This window comes from Panthera onca, chromosome A1 (assembly GCF_046562875.1).
Source record: "Panthera onca isolate mPanOnc1 chromosome A1, mPanOnc1 haplotype 2, whole genome shotgun sequence".
Classification (NCBI taxonomy): Eukaryota; Metazoa; Chordata; class Mammalia; order Carnivora; family Felidae; genus Panthera; species Panthera onca.
In genome coordinates, this window is record NC_138339.1 from 124,979,447 (window position 1) to 125,006,833 (window position 27,387).

A 27,387-nucleotide genomic window follows, 5' to 3' on the forward strand; every position below is an offset into this window, starting at 1 on the left:
ATACCCCTGTTTCTCCTTTTGTAAGTTTAGTAGTCCATACCTTATGGAAGTTGATGTTATATTATTTGGTGCATGGATAACCATAACTATTAAAATTGATGTTATCATTATAAAGTGGCCTTCATCTCATTTACAGCTTTATGTCTAGGATTCTACCTTGACTTATATTCAGTTGTGTCCTCTGATATCTTTTGCTTGTCTATTAAAAATTTTTTTTAATGTTTATTTTTGAGAGACAGAGAGAGCATGGGCGGGGGAGGGGTAGAGAGACAGAGGGAGACACAGAATCCAAAGCAGGCTCCAGGCTCTGAGCTGTTAGTACAGAGCCCAACACAGGGCTTGAACTTACAAACTCTGAGATCATGACCTGAGCCACAGCTGGATGCTTAACTGACTGAGCCACCCAGGCGTACCCCATCTTTTGCTTGCCTATTTAGACCTTTGCCTATGGTTTTATATGGAATTTCTCTGAGTCACTTTGTTTTACGTATATATTTTAGGATATAGCATAGAACTGGGTGTTGCTTTGTGATTCGATCTGAAAATGTTTTTCTTTTTAAGTACATTAAGCTTAGTTGCTTTTACTGATATGTCAGACATACCTGGTCACAGTTACATCATACCGTTTTATGTTACATTTTATTTTATTTTATTTTTTATTTATTTATTTATTTTTTTTTAATTTTCATTTATTTTTGAGACAGAGACAGAGCATGAAAGGGGGGAGGGTCAGAGAGAGAGGGAGACACAGAATCCAAGCAGGCTCCAGGCTCCAGGCTCCAAGCTGTCAGCAGAGCCCGACGCAGGGCTCGAACTCACAAACTGTGAGATCATGACCTGAGCCAAAGTCAGATGCTTAACCGACTAAGCCACCCAGGCGCCCCTATGTTACATTTTAAATTTTTTACCATGTGTTATATTTTATTTTCATTTTTGTTTTGATTATTCTGCCCTTAGGAATGTACATATTTTTATTTTCATGGTTTGTTTTTATTCTTTCTTTCTTTCTTTTTTTTTTTTAATACTACCCGAGTCCTCTTTTTCCTGCTTTGGTTCCCTCAACTAGAAATCAAATTCAACAAGAAAATTAGCTTGTAGTTCCAACTATATTTAAATCTTATTACCACATTTCGTTGTATCTGAGAGATGGAGTCTACTGTTAGACACACCATTATTTATGTACCACTTAGGAAAGAAAGGCTGCCAATTACAGTGTGATACACTATCAACCATAAGACATATCTTGATTTTAGAGATGTTAAAATGTGAAAAGAAAATATGTTTTAAAGTCCATGAAATAGTATCTTATTGTTTATTACAGTATTTTTAAATATGCTAAAATTTATTCTTATTGGTTATTAACTCTAAATGATAATTCTCTTTTTAAAAATTTTGTTTATTTATTTTGAGATAGAGAAAGAGTGTGAGCAAGGGCAGGGCAGAGAGAGAGAGGGAGATGGAGAATCTCAAGTAGGCTCCACGCTCACTGGGGAGCCCGATGTGGGTCTCCATCTCATGACCATGAGATCATGACCTGAGCTGAAATCAAGAGTCAGACGCTTAACTGATGGAGCCACCCAGGCGTTCCTACATGAATTCTTTAACTTTGAGCTATTATATATGAACCACTCCATCAGTGTTTTCTACTTTATACCTTCTCTCTCCCTTCTTCCTTTTTGCAAAATTTCTCCGATCATCTTTTGGTTGGCTGAAACTGATACTCTTATAGAACCCTCAGGAATACAACATTATTCTGAGTTGTTGCACGTTGAAAACTCTTTGAGCCTGTACACTGGAAACACAGTTGTGCTCCAAATAAATATGCTTGGCTTACATTTTCTTTCCTTGCATGTATTGTGGGTACTGTTCTGTCGACGTATGGTGTTGAATGTTGTCATGCTAACCTGGTTTTCCTTTTCTTGGAAGTCCAGATTTTTTTTTTTAACGTTTATTTATTTTTGAGACAGAGAGAGACAGAGCATGAATGGGGGAGGGGCAGAGAGAGAGGGAGACACAGAATCTGAAACAGGCTCCAGGCTCTGAGCGGTCAGCCCAGAGCCCAACGCGAGGCTCGAACTCACGGATCGCGAGATCGTGACCTGAGCTGAAGTCGGACGCTTAACCGACTGAGCCACCCAGGCGCCCCTTGGAAGTCCAGGTTTTACCTGGATGAGTCTCATGTTCATTCGAGGTGATTTCCCACAGGTACACAGTATGTCTTTCAATTTACATCATCTTTTATTTCAGAAATGGTTTACTGAATTATAATTTTGTTTTTAAAAGAATCTCAAGGGGCGCCTGGGTGGCTTGGTCGGTTAAGCGTCCGACTTCGGCTCAGGTCATGATCTCACGGTCCGTGAGTTTGAGCCCCGCGTCGGGCTCTGTGCTGACAGCTCAGAGCCTGGAGCCTGTTTCAGATTCTGTGTCTCCCTCTCTCTCTGCCCCTCCCCTGTTCATGCTCTGTCTCTCTCTGTCTCAAAAATAAATAAACGTTAAAAAAAAAAAAAAAAAAAAAAAAGAATCTCAAAATTAGGGGAAAGTTACAAAAACTTTTTCTTTCCTTTGAAGTATTTGAAGTTGCCAACATGAATGCCCCAGTGTCCCTGATCACATCAATCTGTATTTCCTGCTTACAAGGACGTTTTCCTTTATAATCGCAGCACAACCATCAGAGTCAGAAGATTGATACTGATAGATGATTATCTTGTAGTGCTGAGTCCCCCCATTCAAATTTGCCACTTGTCCAGGATTAGGCACTGTATTTACTTGTCTGTCTTTTAATCTCATTCATTCTGGTATCGTTCCTCTGCTTTCCCGTGGCTTGTCATGTTGACCATGACACTTTTAAAGAATACAGGCCAGTTATCTTGCAGAACGTCCCTCAGTTTCGTGTGATACTTTGTCATGTTCTACATTTTTGGCAGAAATGGTACAGAAGTGATGCTGTTGTCTCTTAGCATCTTATTGGCTGGTGTATGGTTTCAGTTTTTCCCCATACTGACTAAGGCAGTATCTGCCAGATTCCTTCACCCTGACATATTCTTTTTCTTTTGGTAAGTAATATGTATTTTGTGGAGAGGTATGGAAAAATTCCATTCTCCTTCTGATTTTTATCCATGTATATGTTTAGATGAGTATGAACTCATGGAATCCTTTGTTATTCAATGGGCTATACATTATTATTCATTATAGCGCTTAAATATTTCCAGATTTGGCCAGTGGGAGCCCCTCAAACCTGACTCTTGTGTTCTTTGAACAGATCTTCATTATTCTTACAGCACTTTCACTTTCTGGCTCAACAAGATATTCTAGATTCATGTTGTATCTTCCAACCCTAGAATTAACCGTATCTCCAAGGGGCCCTCATTCCTTTTAGAAGAGAATGGTATTTGGAAACCAAGATCTAGATTTACTTCTAGATTTTTCAGTGGACAGATAGAGCTATAGAACACACACACACACAGAGACACACACAGACACACACACCTGTAATTCTAATCCAACACCACAAGGTTCATTTTAACCCTCAACCTTTCCCTTTTGTAACTCTCTTATCTCACAATGAGAAACCTCACTCCAGTGTATGTACAGCTGACAGCTGCACAATGCAGGGGTCAGGGGTGCTGACCCCAGTGCAGGTGAAAATGCATGTGTAACTTTTAACTCCCTAAAAACTTAACAATTAATAGCCTACCATTGATTGAAGTCTTAACTGATCCCATAAACAGTCGATTAAAACATATTCTGTATATATATTATATACTATGTTGTTACAGTAGAGTAAGCTAGAGAAAACAAAATGTTACTGAGAAAAATCATAAGGCAGAGAAAATACACTCACAGGAAGTACTGTACCATATTTATTGAAAAAAAACCACATATAACTGGACTTGTGAAGTTCAAACCTGTGTTGTTCAAAAACATGGTCCTTGAGTAACACAAGTTTGAACTGTGTGGGCCTACTTATACATGGATTTTTTTCCTGTACTGTAAACATAACCCCTGCATTGTTCAAGGTTCAACTGTATAAAACATGAATGATGATTACAAGAGAAAAATTATCATCTCAAAAGAGTATACTCACTAAACCCTGCGTGATAATCCCACAGTGACTGTACAGCTGTAGGACCAAAGTATCTGTCTGAGAGCACCAATAAAAGAAGTAGCACATAGGGGTGCCTGGGTGGCTCAGTCGGTTAAGTGGCCAACTTTGGGTCAGGCATGATCTTGTGGTTCATGAGTTCAAGCCCTGCGTTGGGCTCTGTGCTGATAACTCAGAGCCTGGAGCCTGCTTCGGATTCTGTGTCTCCTTCCCGCCCCCACCCCACCCCGCCCCTACCTCATCTCTCTCTCTCTCTCAAAAATAAATAAACATTTAAAAAAAAGAGGTAGCATGTAGAATTGAAATAATTTGTTATAAACAACAACAGCTAGATTTGGGGAGAAATTTTCGGAGTTGGCAATTAGTGCTGTAAAGAAAGCAAATAATTTCAATTCTTAATCAGAACTTTTTTTTTTTTTGTAAGCACATTTCTAATAAAGCTATCTTTACGAGAAAGTTAAAATCTTACATTTTCATCAAAGCCTTCTCTTCTGGCTTGCTCAGCCAAATCGCCTTTCATACTAAGAATATAAAATAAAATAAAGATCAGAGACCTATGACAGTAGAAAGGGAAAATAAAGTATGATCAGCTCTATAGTAAGGATCTGAATTGCATTTCTGGTCTTTCTGATAACACTCATTATTTGGAAAGTGTCATTAATAGAAATTCTCCAGAGTGTCACATCTCTAGCTATAAAATAATGTTTATAGTCTGTGCCACTGCCAGAGGTCTGGGTTTGGGAAGCATTTGGACACCAAAGTGATTGAATAAATAAATGTAAGTGTATCCTTAAATATTTTGTGTAAAAATGTTTTTATTTTCATAGCTAAGTGAATGCACTTAATGTAGACTAACAGTTTTTCCTCCCTTCTCAGGGGGACTTTATTCTCCTGTTCAGCTTTCTGTTAAAGTTCTTTCTGAGTGGCACAGCACGCTTTATATTAATTTTTCATTAGCTTAGCTTGGAGCCTCCTGGCGCTCTCAGAATTAGGAGGCCCTAGTGGATGATGTATTGACAACATATTTAGAATAAGCACTTGGGGTGGTGGCTGTTTTACAATCAAAACCTTACTCTCATTGCAAGTTTCTCATATAATGTACAGTTTTAAATGGCAAATTAAAATTTTAAGCCATCTTACCCTTTATCGTCTCCATCCTTTTGAGGTTTCTTTAGTCTAAGTTTTTCAAGAGCATTGTCGTAACTCTGGACATAATTAAAAATAGTTTAAAAGTTCATCAAAAATACATCCTGTATTAATTAAAAAATTTTTTAAAATGTTTATTTATTTTTGAGAGAGACAGAGACAGAATGTGAGTGGGTTAGGGGCAGAGAGAGGGGGAGAGACAGAATTAGAAGCAGGCTCCAGGCTCTGAGTTGTTAGCATAGAGCCCGACGTGGGGCTCGAACTCACGAGCTGTGAGATCATGACCTGAGCCGAAGTCGGACGCTCAACTGACTGAGCCACCCAGGCACCCCTATGTGCTACTTCCTGTCTCTTGATTTCAGCTCAGGTCATGATCTCATGGTTGGTGAGTTTGAAACCCCATGCTGGGCTCTGCGCTGACAGCACAGAGCCAGCTTGGGATTCTCTGTCCCCTCCCTCTCTGTCCTTCCCCCACTCATGCGTGTGCACTCTATCTCTCTCAAAATAAATAAACTTTAAAAGAAATACGGAGGGAATGCTATGATTTCTTTCACTTTGTCACCACTTATGTTTTCTGCCTACTGGTGAAAAAGAGAAAGGGGTTCTCTTGTGGGCATCACACTTGAACTTGAAAAAAAAATCTTTAAAAAGTTTTATTAATATGTATTGCATTTAATGATGTAAACACTTTAATGCACATAACCAACATCATAGTGAAGAGATAAAAGATGAAAAAACCTACAATTAAGCTCCCTGGGGGACATATTAATGGTTTCCTTTTACAGATACGTTGTTGGACCGAGTTTTGAAACTCCACTAGCCTCATGGCCATTAGGACTTTTTCTGTGTGAAGTGATGTGGTTAGAGCCATGGATGTGCAGAGATGGGCGACACTGTACACCTGTGACTACTAACCATGCAAGTGAGGTAGGTGTTGAGAGGACAGGGGCGATACCACTGTCAGGGAGAATAGTATGTCAGCGAGGGATTGGAGGGGGGCGGCAGGTGACCTGAGCAGGGGCCCAGAGGGGAGAGCCAGTGATGGTAAACAACACTGTGTGGGGTGCGTGGGTGGCTCAGTCAGTTAAGGGTCGGACGTCGGCTCAGGTCAGGATCTCATGGTTCGTGAGTTTGAGCCCTGCATTGGGCTCTCTGCTGACAGCTCAGAGCCTAGAGCCTGCTTTGGATTCTGTGTATCCCTCTCTCTCTGCCCCACCCCTGCTTGCACTCTGTCTCTGTCTCTCAAAAATGAATAAATGTTAAAAAAAAATTTAAACAGCACAGTGCTCAAAACACTAGCTGGGACACAGTGCTATTGAGTAGAGGCATTCACCCAATTCTTTGGCTAAGTAATTTGGACTTATTTTGACAGGCCCAGAGAGACTGAAGAATTTTGAGTAGAGAAGTGATATCAGAGCTGGATAGGCACAGGAGAGGGGCCATAAGATGTTGCTATAGAAGATGTTCCTACACAGGAGGCTCGGTGAAAAGTACTGAGGGGCCCCACTCCGGTGGTGGCAGTTAGAATTCAACATGGCCTGGATTTCACAAATGTGAACAAAAACTGCAGAGATGAACTTTACACACAGGCCGTGGCAACCAACCATATGAGGCAAAGGGAATAAAAAAATTCAAGGCTTTTAAGCCTGGAGCAACTGTTCCTGTTGCCATTAACAGAAACAGGAAAATGAGGAAGATAAGGCACATGGAGTTCTGAGTTTAGATTGTCTATAGAAATTTACTAGCATCTAAATTGAAATTTTTGGAGGGAAGAGATAGTTTTATTATAAAACCCAACAGAGCTTTGCGTTTAGTAAACAGCTCAGTTGCTATTTGATATACTGAAATAATTTTGGCCACCTTTTTAAAGACAGAAAGAAATCTCACTTCTCTGGTAGTGACATAATACAGATATGAGCAAGACTGGACCAAAACAGAAAACAAAACAAACCCACCCCCAACCCAAAAACCCACCACTGCTTGGGGTTTAAAGTACAGGAGTAAAAAGTGAACAAGATTTGTCTTAGAATTCTAAATAGGAAAAGAAGTAGACATACCTTTTTAATCATTTCACCAAGTTCAAAATCTGGCCTTCTGCCTATTGAATAATCAGCTTTCACTTCAGAATAGGTATCGTTAATAATTGCCAAGAACATGTTCTGGGAAGAAATAGTCACAAAAATAATTATTTCCATAAAGATTTAATGTAAATGTTACTGACTCTGATGACTCCTGGGATTTGTAAAATTAGATTTAAAAATTTTAAAGTAGTTCATATGCTCAGTAATAGAGAAATGCCTATGCAGACTGTAACACAGCAGAATGGGAAATGTGTAATGTGTGGATATAGGCAAATAAGTTTATGGCAAATGAGAAAAACAATGTAAAATAATGCATATGAACTGGATACTAATGCATATATATATATATATATGTAGATAGATATATGTAGATATATATATGTAGATAAATATATTAACTGATCAACATTGAATATCAGACAAAAACAGAATAATGTAATTATATGTTCATTAGAGTGGTTTTTGTTTTTTGTTTTTACTTGCTCCCATATTTAAAGTTAGTTTTTATTAAACATAAGAGTATCACATTCGTACATATGCTGTTCTCTCTGGCACCACTGCCAGAGGAAGACAGCAGTCTTTACAACCATTATCAGAGTCAGGAAGCAGGGTGGTAGAGACAGCTGTTAACTTAAAACCTCTCACAGCTCAGACAGATTCTACTTCCCTCTATATGGCCACAACTATCCAGTCTTTGCTGCTATAAGGGACCCACTGTAGTCCTTCTTGATTCCATCAAAAGAAAGGCTTTTACCGGAGGCAGGTGGCCTGGTGGTATGGGAAAGCTAAATCTTAGTGCTGAGGAAACAGGAACCTCTCCTCCACTTACTGGCCTTAGTGTAGGAGGAGAATGGGGAAAATCCTCAGGCCAGGAAGCTTAATTTTTTTTTTTTTTTCAGACTATAGGGTCACTTTTGATTGAGGCAAAGGAGCCCTATAAGAGTGGTTTTTTAAAGTTCTCTAAAGCTATTTAGATGCACAGTCTTACTAAGGCTCTTAGGAATACTCTGTCCAAATAATACAAACAATTGTGGAGAGGGTATTCTTACCCCCAGCCCACCTCTCCACCTTTCACTGAGGCCCAACTCTGTCACTCTGAGGACTTTTGGCCACCACCAGGGGATAACTGCTGTGTGTGACAAAAATGTTGTCAAAGAGGGAAAGCAAATTTCCTTGATTAGGAAGGCCAAATAAATTCGTCTTGAGCAGATGTGAAAGACCCATCCTGGGGACTCCTAAAAACCACAAAGATACGTGGTTTTAGCCTTAAGGGCCAGAAGCCATTTGCAATATGGGCAGAATACATTCATCCCTTCCGGTATGCCATGTCCCAGGTTGGAGGGACCCGGGATATCCAAGTTATAGATGTAGAAGATTTAGCACATTCCTGGCACACACCTGACATCAAAATGGTAACTTTTATGATCACATTCTCCTTTGGACAACTTGGAAACATTCAGACACTGGAGTTATAGCCTAGATTACTAGGAATCCACACAGTTCCTAATAAATGTAAAAAGCTCTAACAGCTAAGCAGTTATACTATAATTTCTTCTAAATTAATCATTTCATTTTTTTCTTCCAAAAAATAGAAGTGAAAAAGGGGACATACATGCTCGTACTTACCAGCAGGACAAAGAACACAAAAAAGATGAAAGTGATGAAGTAAATGGGCCCCAAGATACGATTGGCTTGCTGAATACCAGCAAAATTAAAATCTCCAAGAACAATTCGGAATTGTGCAAATCTTTGATGGGAAGAAAGAAAAACATTATATCCCTTCATAAATACATCACAACTGATGGAGGTTACCCATGTGTCCAGGAAAGTATCTAGCTGCATATTGCACAGGCTCTCTGGCTCTAGTTAACAGAGTTCTATAAAACTAAGTACGGAAATTCCCCTGAGGGCAAGACAAGGTACTTCAGTAGCTGAACAGTGATTCAGGAAATGATGGGCTTCCACTTAATGAATGTTCACCTACAAGATTGGAACCGTGAGATACTTGCTTACCAGCTGGTCTTGGCAATGGCCATCTTAGCCTGTCCTGTGTCCTTCTAAAACTGGGACTACCTGACCTTGTCCAATAAGCGATTTTCAACTTGTACCTACACCTAAGAACCCTAAAATTTCTAATATCAACAGTATGTTTAATTTGTACACCTCTTCTGCCAAAATAAGATGCCAACAATTTGTTACTTGTTGAATCTCAAACAGTCCTGGTGATGATCCTCAAACATGACACTGAGGTTTATTTTCTTCAATAACTATAAATCTTGGATTTGATGTAAGGTAACATCTAAAATATTACAGATCTTCATTTTATTAATTTTAAAGTTGGAAAATTAAGGTATTGAGCACAGTAGTAACAGAGGTAGAATTAGGATTCCTCAACCTGATGTCCTATTTTCTCATCACTAATTTGCAATAGCATTGCCAGACACATAAGGGACATATGTTAATAAGTTATGCAGATGCGTTCTTTATTTTTTTTAAGTTGAGAACTCTTTAATTTCATCTGTACTCCTACGTTAAGCAATTAATTTAAAAGTATTTGAATCTTTACAAGTTAAAATTGTTCTCTTGGGAATAATGATCTTTCTAGCTATAATACAAACACTAAGCAATCTGCAGAAGCAAGTTAGAATTTTTCATAAATGGTGATAAATGTAGTTAAGGATTGTTGCCTGGGTTCTGCATTATTCTGGTCAATTAAATTTAAGCATTACTTCTAATTAATTAACATTAATATATCCATCTGTACCAGAAATATCAGATTTAACCTAAATTCCAAAGTAGGTCAGTGGGTCAGTAGATTATTAGGTTAGAAAAAAGATTTACTGTAGTTTCCATTTCTTAAACTCAGGTTCCTGAGTTGATCATCTTAAATTAATAATTTAAAGATTATTAATAATTAGATGAAATTAAAATTTTTTCTTTGATTTATGTGAACAGTACATAGGAAAATGGTCTCTGTTACTCCTGTTTTGTAACAGTAGCATGTTATTTTATTACTCATATTTTGTTTTCTGGAATGGATAACATGTATTTTATATTCCTTATGTAAAGCCAGGGCTCTAACATTGGACAGTTAAAAAGAAAAAGGCAGCGTGCCAATTTTTCTGATTATAGTAATAATGCATGTTCATGGGAGAAATTTTAGAAAGTATTAAAGAAAAAGTTTTTAAAATTCATAAGCTGGTTAGGAATAATGGCAGTTGATACTTTGGGCTTATTTGGATTTATGGTTGATGTATTTTGATGCCACTGTTACTGCTCTTGGATGCTTAAAATGAGTTATTTATTTTAAGGGGAAGCCTGGATGGAATTTTTAATAGTATGTAGGTACTTTGCATGATTGGTTAGTCAGTCAAAAGGAAGAAGGCTTCTTGCTTCTGGTTGTTGCTGCCAAGCATGTAAAGGGAGCATACAGTTATATACAATGAAGGAAGAAAATGTATTCAAAGAAATAGGCTACTTGGAGTCCCAGGACTCAAGAGTTGCCTGGAATTTCATCCCCCGTACCCAAGACATGATTAAATCATAATTAAAGTATTTATTCAGCTTTTAATACTGGTTTATAATGCTCTTCTACACAAACTAGAAAAAGAAAAGCTGAATTGGAAGGAGGCCAAAGTTCTGTTTTAGTGTTTCAAACTTGATCTTTTATCCTTGAGTTGGATTTATAGGAGTAAAGATAAGCTAAGGGCACCATTTCTCCTTTTCAGAAATTAGCTCGTTAACTAAAGCTTCCATTTAGCCTTTCTCTGTCAGGAAAGTGACAGAGTATTCTGTAAATACAGGGTACCTGTGCTCTGTAAATAATGTGAGTAACAAAACCCTAACCAATTTGCTGAATGGTTATAATCACAAAGGAACTGGACACTTCAAATACAATGTCATTGTAATTTCCCCCTCTCAATTGGAGTTTAGTTTGTATCTTTCAGTCCCCACAAGCTAAAAGGAACACCATGACTGCTTAGTATACAAGGTTGTATCAAATGAAAATACTGTTTTGTAGCTTCCTGATACCCCTGGTAACTTTCTAGATTTCTCTCTTATAAATTAAAATAGCTAACAGACTCTTCCATAGTAAGATAACATTGTGGTTAATATGACTTCCCAGTCTCTCACTTGGAGAGATTGCATATTTAGCTATTCCTCAGCATTTTCCAAATATTGCCTCTAGTCAACGGTCTGTCTTCTGTAACTCAGGTTAAACATATTGGGCCTTCTCATTCTAGCTTTCATATCTCATACCTTCTCCACCCACTTTTTGTATCTCTAGGCCTCATTTGCAGTAATTTTTGCTGGCCTATTTTTCACTTTACTCCTCCTTTCTTCATCTCTTGTTTGCTGTCAAACCTGTCAGCTAGGTTTTTAATCTCAGTTACTATAATTTGCAGTTGTAGAATTCTATTTTTGATACTCTTTCAAATATGTCACTTTTTATACTGTTCTGTTCTCTAAAGATATTTTCTGGCTTGTGTTTTATTTCTCTAAATATAAGAAGTATTGTGTGATTATTCCATTATCTGAAGTCTATTGTCTGTTGTATCTGTTGGTTCTGGCTTCTGACTTTTCCTGCATCTGTACCAGGTTACTTTTCACTATGGGCAGTAAGTTATGTTTGAAAAATTGCTTGTAGAAGTAATTTGAGGCTTAGAATGAATATACCTTTCTCCAGGGTGGTTTTTTGTTTGTGGGTGCCCATACACACAGGCATTCTAGTCCGGGGCCATCTTAATCCAAGTTCAACACATAAAGTTCCCAGAATATCTAGGTGATCATGACAGATTGATTCACCTTTAACGTGAGGCTCCCTGCCTGATGTGCAGAGAGGTTACCAGACAATCCCTGGCTACCCCATCCTGCCCCTGCACCCTCATACAAGCCCCAGACTTTGCCTTCTGTCTCCTTCTCCCTGAGAGGTGGCCAGAAACACAGTTCATTAACTATTTCTTCTGGATTATCAAAATGCCTTGATGATGGAGGGTTTGGAGAAGGGTTGGGGAAGATGATACAATAACTGAAAAACACTGAAGAAGAAAAAAAACCAACTACTAGGAATATGTCTCCCCACCTAGACAACAATCACATAGGCAGAATTTGTCTGATGTAACTACTTTGGAACTCTGGGTCTATTTATGGCTTACAACTTCCAGGGGAAGGCTTAGCCAACTTTGGTCAATTTCAGCTTTTGGTTTGTCAGAAGCTACCCACCTCCCACCCCCCACCCCTCACCCCCCCAGCCAATGGCAGGCAGCCATGCTTTTCTGGACCAGCTTGTATGCAACCTGTGGGAGCCAGGGTAGGCAATCAGGACCCTCAGGGATCTGTGTTTAGATTGCTGATTGCTCCTTCTGATCACATGGGTGCAGACAGAGATGCGCATGTTCCCCTGTCTGTTTCAAGTCCCTCTGTCTCTTGCTGAAGCAGTATCCTTGGGATTACAGGGCTAGTGCCCTCCCTTCCCCCTTCAATTTCTCTTTTTCCCCTTTTGGGAGCCAGGCATTAAAGACATTCAAAAGCAACAGCATATACAGAGGAAATTAGAAAGTCACCACGTTTGCCCATGGAAAGTGCAGGCTCAGTAAAGACCTGAGAAGACCTTTGCACCTCAGGATAGTTCTCAGCACAGAAACAGTATACAATAAACAACAACAACAACAAAAACCCCAAACAGGAAACCCTGGTGAAGAGCAAGAGTCTCATTTCCAGGGTTATCACATTATTACATTCAAATATTCATTTTTCAACAAAAACAAGAAAAGACGGGACATAAAAGAAGCAGGGAAGTGTGACCCAATCAAAGGAAGAAAATTCACCAACAGAAACTATTACTAAGAAAGACCAGATGGCAGACCTACTAGACAAAGACTTTAAAACAAACCATTTTAAAGATGCTCAAAGAACTAAAAGACATGGAGAAAGTCAAGAAAATAATCTATGAACAAAATGGAAGTACCTATAAAGATATAGAACACCTCAAAGAAACCAAGAAGAAATTATAGAGCTGAAAAATACAATAACTGAAATGAAAATTCACTGGAGGGATTAAGAGGCAGATTTGAGCATGCAGAAGAAAAAAAAAATCAGTGAACCTAAAATAAGATGATTGAAATGACCAAGTCTGAGGAACAGAAAGGAAAAAGATTGAAGAAAAGTGAACAGAGCCTGTGGAACACCATCAAGAGACCAACATAAGAACATGAAAAGATTCTCCATATCACTAACCATTAGGGAAATGCAAATCACAACCACAATGAGATGTCATGTCACACCCATTAGGATGGCTACCATTAAAAAAAGAAGAAGAAAAGAAAGGAAAGAAAAGCAGTCCAGAAAATAACAAGTGTTGACAAGGATGTGGGGGAATACACCCTTATGCACTGTTGGTGGGAATGTAAATGGCGCAGCCACTGTAGAAAGCAGCATGGCTGTTCCTCACAAAAATTCAGAATAGAATCACCATATGATCCAGCAATTCCACCTCTGGGTGTATACCAAAAAGAATTGAAAGCAGTCTTGGGGCACCTGAGTGGCTCAGATTGTTAAGCGTTTGGCTTCGGCTCAGGTCATGATCTCATGGTTTGTGAGTTTGAGCCTGGCATCGGGCTCAGTGCTAACAGCTCAGAGCCTGGAGCCTGCTTCGGATTCTGTGTCTCCCTCTCTCTCTGCCCTTCCCCTGCTCATGCTCTGTCTCTGTCTGTCTCTCCCTCAGAAATAAAATAAACATTCAAAAAAATTTTTTTTAAAGAAAGCAGTCTTTTTTTTTTTTTTTAATTTTTTTTAACGTTTATTTATTTTTGAGACAGGGAGAGACAGCATGAATGGGGGAGGTCAGAGAGAGAGGGAGACACAGAATCCGAAACAGGCTCCAGGCTCTGAGCTGTCAGCACAGAGCCCGATGCGGGGCTCAAACTCACGGACCGCAAGATCATGACCTGAGCCTAAGTCGGACGCTTAACCGACTGAGCCACCCAGGCGCCCCAAAAGAAAGCAGTCTTGATGAGAGATTTATACACCCATGTTCATAGCAGGATGATTCACATTATCTAAGACTTAGAAGAAGTCCAGATGTCCATCAGGAGATTAATGGATAATCAAAATGTGGTTTAGGGGAGGCTGGGTGGCTCAGTCTAAGTGTCTGACTTCACATTGGGTCATGGTGTCACAGTTTGTGAGTTTGATCCAGCATCAGGCTCTGTGCTGAAAACTCAGGGCCTGGGGCCTGCTTGGGATTCTGTGTCTCCCTCTCTTTCTGCCCTTCAGCTGCTCATGCTCTATCTCTCTCTCTGTAAAATAAACATTAAATTTTTTTAAAATGTGGTTTATACATAGAATGGAATATTATTCAGTCTTAAAAAGGGAGGAAATTCTGACATACTGCACAACATTGATGAATCTTGAAGACATGCTAAGCAAAATCTGTCACAAAAAGATAAATACTGTGCGATACACTAAGTACCTAGAGTTATCAAAATCATAGAGACAAAAAGTAGAATGGTGGTTGCCAGGGGCTGGAGGAGGGGAGAAGTGGAGAATTCTTGATTAATGAGCATAGTTTCAGTTTTAGAAGATGAAAAGAGTTCTGGAGATGGATGGTGCTGATAGTTGCACAATATCAATGTATTTAATCTCATTGAATTGTACACTTAGAAATGGTTAAGATGGGAAATTTTAGGTATGTATTACCACAATAAAAAAAAAATTCCTTATCAGCTTAACAGAACAGGAGGGCAAAAGAAGCCTTGGATGCTGAGCTTACTTCTCTGGGTTCTTGCCTTTTGATTTTGGTCCACTTTTTACTCTCTTTTTTTGTTAGTTCTTTAGTGCTATCTATATTTCATCTATCTTTTTAAATTGTCCTGAAGAGGAGGTTGATCTCAATAACCTAGCACTTCATTACCAAAAGCAGAAGTGTCTTCATTAATGCATTCCAAAGTTGTCTACCTGTTTATGCTGTGCCTTATACTTCTTTTCTTTCCCACTCTCTAGGGTAAGAACAATTTCCAAGTTCTGTAAATTACTATATTTATAATCGATGTCCAGTACCACTAAGTTTTATTATTAGGTAACACTTGAATTAAAATCCTAGGAAAGGACCGAGAAGTTGTTGGAACTGCAAACCTAATTCACTCAAGAGAAAGCTAATTAGACTTCTCAAATTATAGGCTGTTTGACATTGGAAGGGATCATTGGGAGTAGTAACTTAATCCAGTTCCTTCATTTGCAGATAAAGAAATAAAGGTCTAGAAAAGTTGAAGAGCTAAGTGGCAGAATTCAAAAGTAGAATTATATCCTCTGGGTTCCTAGTTCATTCTTCTTTTCACTACTGATAAATGAAATTTCATATAAATGCCACTTTAAATATTTCCATGTGGATGGTAAAAAGAGGGCAATCTAGAACATTTCTTTACACCAAAGTTTCCCCAAAATCAAATAAAAGGGCATGAACAAATAAGTTTGGAGAATTCATAACTAAAGTTAAGAAAGTTATTACAGTTTTTCTTAAAGCCATCTGTTAATATGCACTACAAATTTCTAACAGAGTGATGCAAAATTTCCCAAACTTACTTAAATATGAAGCCATTTCCCCCCAATCTTGGTCTAAATTACACAGAACATATTTTGAGAACTGATATTTTAGACTATCATAATTTTCTTACACACCCAGAACTTGTTTTACATACCCAGAAAGGAGAGTAAATTTATTTAAATTATTCAGTTAAAAAGAAAAAAAAGCCTGAAAACTTTGCTAAGGATTCTAACTGATCAGTTCTATAAGTTTGTTGTCTAATTGCTTTATTTGTCTAAAAATATTTTTAAAACACAGCTTTGCCAGATCAGCAAAGGATAATCAGATCAGTATCAATAAAAGGATTCTAAAGATGGAGCTCTTAAAGGAAAACATTTAAGCTTGCTTTTCCCCAGAGAATAAATTATTACAGAGACACAGAAGCCAATTTCTGTTATATTTAACACTCCCAATGAAAGTGAAAAATTATCTTTCTAATTTGACCTTGTAATATTTAAAAAATGGACTGCACCATCCATTTGGATCTTCTAATGCTAAACACTACTTTGAGTGTGACAGGTTTTTTGCCATCATTGAAAATATAAAACCAAGTTTAAATTTGTTAAAATGTATGTTACTACTTATCATAGGCCTTTCTTATAAACTAGTAAATATAACTATATTTGTGCTAACAGCTTACATGGCATTTTGAAAAGTGGAAAAGTCGTCAACTTGTGATCCAAAAACAAGAAATCCTAACTGAGCATAAGCAAAGAATATTATAAAAAACATGATGGCAAATCCTACTATGTCTTTGAGACAGCGGGACAAGGTTGTTGACAGCTGAGACATTGTCTTATTAAAGCTTATGAATTTGAATATCTGAAAAAGAACAAAGTTAATTGAAATAGAAGAATATTCAGTATCACAATTACTTAGAGTAAGTTAAATTAATTTCACAAAAAAATTGCTTCAAATTAAAGGAAGTGCTTAATGATAGGAGTGTTTGAGGATTAGCCCACGATCATTCCAAGACAAAACTACTTTTATAATTACTTTATAGTTAAGAAAATCCTTTTGCTTTTCATAACTTTGCAGCTTCAGTTCCCATTTTGCTAATAAAAGATATATCTAATCTGCTGTATTTAATATAATAAAATATAAATACCTTTATCCATGCAAAAAAGATGGTAATAGCAATTATATTGTTGTAATAAATGTACCAGTATGCAAGAAAATAGAAGTCTGAATATTTTTCAGTGTTTTTTAACAGGTCTTCAAGTAAGAGAAAAATTTGTATATTACAGTATATGTTGAAGGAAACGGCCACAAAACACAACTAAATGGAAAAATAAGAAAGGTTAAATTAGGGACAGTTTCCACCTCTAAATCTGCAGCCTATGAGCAGACAAAGGAGCAAGTTCATCAAAAGTTTAATAAAAATGGAGGGAGAAATAAGACATAGGCTTTTACATGAATGAAAGTAAGCCTCAACTTACAGAAGTTTAAAATAGCATAATGATCACAAAAGTAGAAAAATACTTATCACCTGACCATCCTAAACTATCTGCTTGTTTCTTTGAGTTATAAAGCACAAATGTATAAAATGATTATATTATTCTGACTAGGCTGTGTTTGTGCTCCATGTAACTACGTGATACCAAGAAGTTGATATTTTATTTATTTATTTATTTATTATTTATAATTCCAGGGTAGTTAACATACATTGTTATGTTAGTTTCAGGTGTACAGTGTAGTAGCTCAACACTTCCATACACATGATATGTAAAAGTTTAATATTTTCTACCACATAATACTAGAAGAAATATTTTACAGTAACACAAAAATAAGCCTTTTGAGAGCCTCTGACAACTCTTCCAGAAGAGGATTTCAGAACGAGGTTACCTCAAGTATCACAGCTTTAGAACAGTCATGAAAATCTTCCTTTGAACCTTTGCCTGAAATGCTCAGATAGTTAATCATTCAGTGTTATGCTGTATGTTAAATTTTATCGGGGATAGCAGAGAAGTAGGTGGCTCATTTTCTGACTCTGAGACACTTTTAATCTGGTGTTGGGAAAAAAGGCTTATATTCTGGATTGGCTATAACTAAGGGTCAGTAAGGGTGAAAGATCACGTTGTGTAAGCCAGAAATATTTGTTCACTGTTCCTAACACCAATTGCTTACCATCTGTCCCACCCCGCCTACATATCTATGTTTATTTTAATATGTTCCAGTGGTGAGAACGGACAGTTTTTGGAATTCCTTTTGGAGATTATCTCCCCCTTCCTGGTGTTCTCTGTGCCCACAAGCTACCCTCTGGCTGCTCACTCCCTTCTTCCCCCTCTTCCAGGATCTGCCTAGGCTTGATTTTGCATATTTTTTCAAAATTGTGAGGAGGAAAGCAGATTGAGGCAACATAGGAGAGTACATGTCCAAAAATAACCATGATTTTCAACATGAGGCCCTATAAGAAACATATGTTTGAGTGGGGGAGGGAGACCTCTTGTGCACTTTAAATCATAATACCTGTAGAATCACCTATTCTAAGTTTATGCTGGTCCTCTCAAGGACTAAATCAGGAAAGAAAGAGACTTCATCTTTTTGGTGGCCCACCATTAGTATGCACTATGACAGTTCCTTTTATGACTGATACTTGCAGCTTTTGAAGGAAGTTCCAGATGAGTAGAAAACCTCCTTACTTGGTAGATTCAGATGTGATTCCCTTGAACGATACATATGAATATACACTTACCACCAAAAGTAGTAATTCTAGCCAGTTCCAAACACTTTTGAAATAGGCAGACTTAAATTCTCTTATTTTTTGGGCTTCTTGTGTTGTGAAGACAATAAGAAAAATACAAAATGTGATTTCACAGGAAGCAATAATATAATCATAGTGGCTAACATATCTGAGGAGCTTCACAGAGTAAAACTGCCATGAAGTAATCATTCCTCCAGTTGCAGGGAATTCTGCCACCAATCTGTAAAATTAGGTTAGTGGAAGTCACTGTGTATTTATTTCAAGCATTTGTTTTTCAGTACCTAACTCATTGTGAAGTTTCTAATTAGTGATGATATGTACTTTAAGAATCAGTTATTTTGTACAAAATATGTTTTCTTAGACTCGTGTTCAACTTAAACTCTAGTGGATTTGCCTATTTTTTTTAATGTTTATTTATTTTTGAGAGAGAGTGTGAGCAGGGGAGGGGCAGAGACAGGGTGACATAGGATCCAAAATGGGCTCTGTGCTGACAGCAGACAGCCTGATGTGGGGCTTGAATTCATGAACCAGGAGATGATGACCTGAGCCGAAGTCAGATGCTTAACTGACTGAGCCACCCAGGTGCCCCAGATTTATTTATTTTTTAATGGCTCCACTTTTTTGTATTCTGAATATTCACAGTGGTCAGAGACCAACACAGTGGAGAAAGTAAGATGTGATTATAGGCAGACATTCTCCTATTTTGTGCTCAGATTGTTTGGTTATAACTGGGAATACTATTTTATCTCCACAGGACAATGAGATGATGTTCAAGAAAATAGTACATGGTTAGTTACTGTTATTAGGACTCCCACCAAAATGCATAATTCTTGATTATTTCAGAGAAGGAAAATACACTCTCCCCCTTTAGATTAGCAGAGACACTTCTTGCTTCTAAATGTTAAGCTTATATATTCTACTTAAAACAAATGTTTTCTGTTTGCTTTAGACACAGGATGTTGGATACAGGGATCTATATGCAAACAGAAGTATAAAAATTAATTCCTCCACTAAATAAAAGTATTTGAGGTTGTTCACAGTATTTCTAGTGTTCTCTACAACTTTAGATAGCTAAGAATTGGCAGTAATTTAAAGAACGAGTATCTCTATCATGATGTAATTTTCCCACTTAGAAATATTAGCAAATATTATTGGGAATGGAATAAGGTGCTGCGAAAAAATATGTAAATAAATAAAACCAGTTAAATAGAAGACAGAACTGTTTAAAACTGTTTCACCTTGCACATAGTAGGTGCACAGCATCGAATAAGTGAGTGAAGTGAAACAAACCCAATATTTTGATCTGATGCGTACACTAATAAGGGAAAAAAGGAACTGTATTCTGTTTAGTTTGCCAGATATGTTTGCAAAAAGGAAAGCAAATGAATAAGGTCTTGACTTAAGTAATGTGCTCCCCTACAACTACTGATTAGATATATTACCAGTTTAAAGTTTCAAAATCTGCTGGTTTTAAAAAGTAACATTTTATTTTATTTTATTTTATTTTTAATGTTTATTTATTTTTGAGAGAGAGCACTAGCTGGAGAGGGGCAGAGAGAGAGACAGAGACAGAGACAGAGACAGAGGATCCAAAGTAGGCTCTGTGCTGATAGCAGAGAGCCCTAGGTGGGGCTCAGACTCACAAACCACGAGATCATGACCTGAGCCGAAGTCTGATGCTTAACTAACTGGGCCAACCAGGCCCCCCTAAAAAGTAACATTTTAAAAGGTAACACAGAATAAGCATAAAACCCACAGACAGGAAATCTGGACTTAGTCTAGGGTAACAAGGAGTTCTTTGTATGATTTTAGGCCAGTTATCCCAATGTTTCTCCTCTTATTTAAGGCATACAAATGACTTGTCCTCTTTATCCTGATCAGGACTATTGGAAAGAGTGATTAATGTTGGTAAAAGCTCTGATTTTCTGAAAAAAAGAGAAAAAAACTATAAAATAAGTGGTGTAATATCCATTGGCTACTTAAATTTTTTTTTTTTTTTTAACGTTTATTTATTTTTGGGACAGAGAGAGACAGAGCATGAATGGGGGAGGGGCAGAGAGAGAGGGAGACACAGAATCGGAAGCAGGCTCCAGGCTCTGAGCCATCAGCCCAGAGCCCGACGCGGGGCTCGAACTCACGAACCGCGAGATCGTGACCTGAGCCGAAGTCGGACGCTCAACCGACTGAGCCACCCAGGCGCCCCTCCATTGGCTACTTAAGAGAATTCATTTATCTTATTCATTTTGTATAGGGTTTATTCCATTTTACTTTCTTATTATTTTTTTAAAGTTTATTTTTATTTCTGAGAGAGATTGAGAGCAAGAGAGAGTGGGGAAGCGGCAGAGAGAGAGGGAGAGAGAGAATCTCAAGCAGGCTCTGTGTTATCAGCCTGAACCCAACACGCTATCAGTGCAGAGCCTGATGCAGGGTCCAATCTCCTGAACCGTGAGATCATGACCTGAGTCAAGATCAAGAATCAGATGCTTAACCAACTGAGCCACCCAGGAGCCCCTATTTTGTACAGATTTTAAAGTCCAAGGCTGTGTTTCACTGTCACTGTTGCACAAGGGCAAAATCCTCTAATCAGAGTAGACACCAAGTCCATATTTCATTCAGAGTAAAAATGTAAAACTCATGAGAGAGAAGTGGCTGAGATTTTAGTGGACACTACTTTTTGCTTTTCGAGCAGTCATTATCCCAGTCCTCCTTTCTACAGAACCCCTACTGTATTAGGCATCCACCATTCCCAGATCACTCAGAGAAAGTGGATTCAATCCCCAGGCAGATCCAATCATGGCAATCCTATTTCCTTTGCCAGTGTTTGGTTCTAGAACACAGGCCTAAAGCCAATTAGCATGGTCCAGGTTAGGCAAATGACCTAAGGTCATCAGACTGATGGAGATAATTTTTTCTCTTTAGATAGTTTTGTCTCTTCCCACTATCTCTTCCTTCTCTTTCTCTTCCTCCTCTTCCTCCTATGGGAATGTCTCTCATCATCCTCCTGGGTCTAAGTTAGCCCAGGTATGTATGTCCGTATCGTGCAATGGACAGAAATGCAAGAGAGTAAGTTTTAATGTGCAAACTCATTTCAAACTTCTGCTTGTATCCTATCTGCTCCCATGCCACGTCACAAAGATGAGCCCAGGTTAGGAGCCAGGGAAGTGCACCCTTCCCTGAGTGGCAGGGCACCAACGAGGTTATATGGCAGAGATGTGAAGAACTGGGGCCATTTTTGCAAGGTCACCACAGGCTCTAGTCATTTCTAGGATGCTGGGTACTGGTATATACTGTTTGAAATTTAACTTGTTCATTCTTGAGACAAGAATTCAAACCTTACTAAAGAAGCTCATTCTGAAAGCAAATCAACGGATCTGAATGATCTGATTTAGAGGAAGAAATCAAGACTAAATGTTAGATCTGTGCAGCTGCAGAATGACAAGAAATAAGACTATGTGTTCCTAGTATAAAACTGACATATTGTATGTAATTCTCCATGTTCTTGAATATCTTCCAAAACAATGAAACAATGAATATGATGTTGCTTTACCACATTTTTCATTATTGGCATAAGTTCATTGTATTTATTTTGATGCCTATGATTTTAATCTCAGCAAACACACAAACTGGAAACCCTAACAAGGGCTCTGGATGCTATTAATTAATTCATTTATTAATTATTTAAAATGTTTTTAATGTTTATTTATTTTTGAGAGACAGAGAAACATACAGAGTGCCAGTGGAGGAGGGACAGAGAGAGAGAGGGAGACACAGAATGTGAAGCAGGCTCCAGGCTCTGAGCTGTCAGCACAGAGCCTGTTGAAGGGCCTGAACTCACAAATCCTGGGATCATGACCTGAGCTGAAGTCGGATGCTTAAACTGACTGAGCCACCCAGGTACTCCTTCATTTATTTTTTAAGGAGGCTCCATGTCCTGAACTCCATGGGTCCTGAACTCAAGACCCTGAGAAAAAGAGTCTCATGCTCCACTGACTGAGCCAGCCAGGCACCCCTCTGGAGGCTTTAAAAAAAAAAAGTTACAGACAGGGAGGGAGCCAAACCATAAGAGACTCTTAAGGACTGAGAACAAACTGAGGGTTGATGGGGGGTGAGGGAGGAGGAAATTGGGTGATGGGCATGGAGGAGGGCACTTGTTGGGATGAGCACTGGGTGTTGTATGGAAACCAATTTGCCAATAAATTATATTTTAAAAAACTCAATATACTACGGTTTTGAGTCACTTACCTGATGATGCAAAACAGGTTTACGTTAGCATTGTATAACGAAAAATCAATGAAAATAACTCTGGTCCCTCTTGTGATCCAGCTGTTGAGTCGAAGGTTAATGAACTTGTTTTTTGTGTCAGATTTTGATTTTGATAAAGTGAAAATAAATCCCCCATTTCGGTAAACACCAACAAATCCCCAGTGCCAAGGGGAGCTACTATTAGGAGTAGAGTATTTCCATCTATTAGGTATAAAAAGAATAATGGAGAGATGAGAAAGCCTGACTGAAGTATATGCAAAGAATTTAAGCTAACCTTAAAAAAAAAAAAAAGCAGTATTAAGTATCACAGTAATTTTGAAGCAAGACAATGAGTTAAGGATTAAGATTTAATATAGTTTTTAAAGTTTATTTTTCTAGAGAGAGAGAGTGAGGGAGGGGTAGAGAGAGGCAGAGAGAGAATCTCAAGTAGGCTCTGTGCTGCCAACGTGGACCCTGACACGGGGCTCAAACCGACAAATGGTGAGATCATGACTTGACCTGAAGTTGGACGCTTAACCTACTGAGCCACCCAGGTGCCCGAAGATTTAATATGTTTTCACTTTTTGGTGTGTATTGTGGGCAACACACTGGATTAGATGCTGTGAGAAAAGTTTTTTTTTAAAAAATCCGTCTGTTGCCTCAGGGAACTTAAAATCGAGAGAGCAATGATTTTTTTTTCTTTCATACATGTCTCTGTTGTCTTATGAGATCTTTAGGCTTTTTGTAGGACAGGAATATCAAGGGCTGTGATTTGGAAATATCTATTTCAGTATGGTAAAAGTGGGGCTTCATAGTCTGTCTTCTACAGGTCATGTACCATTTATAAATATCAATAAAGAAGAGCTTTGTTACAATGTCTATATTGTTATAATGAAAGTTCATAAATCAGAGTAAAATGAGCATACATAAATTGTTTCCATCCTTCCTACTTTTAACTTAATTATGAGATTTCAAAACATAAAGCCTTAACTCCTCATTTCAGTCCCTGTTCAGTTTCCTCAAACAGATTTGAAGGATTATCTGAAGATGCACTGCTTCAACTCGTTTTTCTATCAATAATACTATGTTTGTTTCCAGGAGGAGGGATAAGTGGTAACACTAAGAAAAAATACTCAGATTTAATGACAATTTCATTGTTGTATTTTCCAGTGTTTTCCACATGGTTGTTAAAATGAAACAAGAACATTTATTATACCAACCTTCTCCTACTTCCAATTTTTATGATGTTTTTAATTAGTGAATGTTTCATTTTAGATGGACAAACAAGCACACGTTGATTATTAATTTGGTTATTAGGGAATGATAAGTATTATGATTCCAAATCTGTAGTGTTAATTTTGGTATTTAAATTACTTGTAGTTGTTATGAGAATTTGGAATATTAGAATACCTGACAGATTAGTTTTCAGATTCCAGTTTAAAATGTGCAATTGAGTAATTGATTTATTTTGTAATTTTTCATTGAAAGAGAAGTAGTATATAGTACTGTAGTATTTAAGGCGATGTGTCAGCATACTTACGCGTTTATTAGATTTATGAGAATTATACATTGCTATCCTATAGTATAGCCAAAAACTTAAACAAAGGAAAAACAAATCAACAAAAACCACAATGCAATGATTAATCTTGGGGCTATAGGAGAGGTTGTTGAACAAAAGAAATTTTAATCACTGTTCATATTTATAATATGAATCATTAATGGACTTGTTATCAACTTGTTAATTGAATTGTTAATCGACTCATGATTAACAAAAATTATGATTTAACTACAGGCTAAGAAAAGTGTGTGTTGAGGGAGAGACACATGACAGACGACTTTCATGACAGAGATGGTAGGTACATAAAACTGTAAAATCAAGGGGCGCCTGGGTGGCTCAGTTGGTTGAGCGTCCGACTTCGGCTCAGGTCATGATCTCATGGTCCACGAGTTCAAGCCCCGCATGGGGCTCTGTGCTGACAGCTCGGAGCCTGGAGCCTGTTTTCAGATTCTGTGTCTCCCTCTCTCTCTCTGCCCATCCCCCATTCATGCTCTGTCCCACTCTGTCTCAAAAATAAATAAACGTTAAAAAAAATTAAAAAAAAAACTGTAAAATCAAGTAATAGCAGTATAAAGCGCATTATTTAGAAATAGGATGTACAGGGGTGCCAGGGTGGCTCAGTCGGTCAAGCATCAGGCTCTTGATTTTGGCTCAGGTTACGATCTCGTGGCTTGTGAGTTCAAGCCACATATTGGGCTCGGCACTGATAGCGTGGAGCCTATTTGGGATTCTGTCTGCCTCTCTCTCTGTCCCTCCCCCACTTGTGCTCTCTCTCTCTCAAAAGAAATAAATAAACTTAAAAGAAATAGGAAGTATATACCAAAAGAAACAACTAAAAGAGCTAAAAGGGGCTGCTTCTGAAGAACTGTGAGTAGGAAAGGGTGGATATTTGTATTTGTAACATTTTGATAAGTATTAAATTAAAAAACTTGTTCTCTGCCCCCTATGATTTTCATAGGATCCTAAAAGCAATGATACCAGCAGTTTCTGTATTGAGGGGAGGAAATGTCAGTGGCTTTGGGTTTCATGTTTTCAGTACAGACAGAATTAGCCTCAGCCAATTTGGAGAACCCTGCTAGAATAGCTTTGGGAAGGCGTCATCAGATGCGGTGCCTCCACGGCATAACTGCTCCTTTTCAGCATTGGCAATAACGGAAGATATTGCTGAAGTCAGCCAGAGTGAGAAAGGAGGGAAGCGGCGGAGCACACTTAAGACACTCCCTGGGGTCCCAAGAAGCATTTGGCATGGGTCTGAGGGAATCTGGTCAGAGACTGAAAAGCTGAGTATTGTAAAAGCGTAGACAGATTCCTTACCCTGTGTCCGGAACGACTTAGCACTTCATATACCTGAGTTAGAAAAAAAGAATACTCTCTTATATCCTTTGGTAAACAAAATAACAGGTTCACTCTTATGTTTCTTTTTTTATTAATTTTTTTTTAAAGTTCATTTATTTATTTTAAGAGAGAGAGAGCAAGTAGGGGAGGGGCAGAGAGAATCCTAAGCAGGCTCCTCACTGTCAGCACAGAGCCCGATGCAGGGTTCGAACTCATGAACTGTGAGATCTCGTCCTGAACTGAACCCAGGAGTTGGGCGTTTAACCAATTGAGCCACTCAGGCACCCCCAATCTTATATTTCTAAACACTGCTCCTCTGAGTCTTCCTCTGGTACGATTATTGAAATAGTCTCCTTACCTGCCAGACCTTTGTTGGTTTATTTGTAAAATATACCTACTTTCTCAGTTTTTAAAAGGTACAAAGGCAAGAGGCTAGAAAAACTTACATGTAACTACTTACTCAGTTTCCTGCTTAAGGCCAAAATCAGACGTGTCTTCATTGCTAGAAGTGTATTTGTCATAACATTCACTCATCAAAGACTGAAAGGATGAGTAGACCTTGCACGTGTTGTTGCGGACTTTTAGTTGACGGACTCTGGGCACTCCTAAAAGTATGTTCTCATAGTAGATGCGACTGCTGTTCTTTAAATTATACAAAGTCTTGTTCGTGTACCATGCGTCCCAGTACAGACCTTCCAAAAGGGGTCCTTCCATAAACTTCATATAGAAAGATAAATGTTATGGGAAAAGTATTTTCATGTCATTTGTATAACAATCTACATTTAACATTACCTTAAAAGCATGAGTCAGTGAGTGTATGAGTATGAAAATTATTGACCAAGCCACCATTAACATGAATGGAAATGATGATGTCGAGGAGGATAAGGAAGATGGTTAATATTTACTGAGCTCTTAGGTAGTAGGCAATGCTCTAGTTCTTTAGAAATACTAACTCCTTTAATTCCACAACCTTTTACCCTTTCTTATATGAGGGGTACACCAACAATTGTCCCCTAAGAGTATCAATGCCCATAGCCATGTATTCATGGCTGTCATGGCCCTAATTCAGGACTTGCCCTCAGAGTTGTCTGTGTTCCCCTTCCCCACTAACTCCAGTGGTGGCAACTGCTACTCTTGGCTCTGCCCTTCTAAGAGATCCCAAACCCAGGGTTCAGTTTTTTCTTTTCTGCCTTTGTTTTCTTTGCCACTGGCCATGCATACTTCAAGACAGTACAATAAAAAAGAAGCAGGGTGATCTCCACTTCTAGTCTCGGGAGAAATTCCCTCTTTCTTTCATATTTCACCTGGTCTATACCAATGACCTCTAATCATCTGCCCTCATCTCACACTTCCCCTCTCCCTCTCAGGAAGTGACCTTGTCTCTTTCATAGGTTTTAGATTCCTAGCATGACATTCATGATTTGACCTCTTGTTCAGTTTATAGTTTGCCCTTTCCATCTCATCTTCTACATGCCTATAATGCCAAACAAAGTGTCATATGTAGAATTACTTACAGCACATACTGTTTATTCTTCCTAGAATGCCCTGTTACTCATCCTTTAAAACTCAACTGAATTGTCATCACCTCTAGAAAACATTCCTGTCTCTTCTTTATGTGCCCCAATGTTTGCGACTTGG

At 38.2% G+C, this 27,387-nt stretch overlaps 1 protein-coding gene across 3 annotated transcripts in view; it reads right to left on the reverse strand.

The window, feature by feature from the left end:
• Nucleotides 1–27,387, reverse strand: part of PKD2L2 (polycystin 2 like 2, transient receptor potential cation channel) — a 43,245-nt gene that overhangs the window by 12,551 nt on the left and 3,307 nt on the right. For 2 of the 3 annotated variants that reach the window (XM_060636056.3, XM_060636055.3), the window contains 9 exons: nucleotides 26,210–26,466; nucleotides 22,857–23,078; nucleotides 18,606–18,834; nucleotides 17,019–17,189; nucleotides 16,551–16,732; nucleotides 8,956–9,076; nucleotides 7,306–7,407; nucleotides 5,243–5,307; nucleotides 4,572–4,623 (listed from right to left, as the gene is read on the reverse strand). In XM_060636056.3, the coding sequence (XP_060492039.3) occupies nucleotides 4,572–4,623; nucleotides 5,243–5,307; nucleotides 7,306–7,407; nucleotides 8,956–9,076; nucleotides 16,551–16,732; nucleotides 17,019–17,189; nucleotides 18,606–18,834; nucleotides 22,857–23,078; nucleotides 26,210–26,466 (1,401 nt within the window). The remainder of the gene's footprint in view (nucleotides 1–4,571; nucleotides 4,624–5,242; nucleotides 5,308–7,305; nucleotides 7,408–8,955; nucleotides 9,077–16,550; nucleotides 16,733–17,018; nucleotides 17,190–18,605; nucleotides 18,835–22,856; nucleotides 23,079–26,209; nucleotides 26,467–27,387) is intronic. The other variant, XM_060636058.3, reaches the window with a different exon arrangement.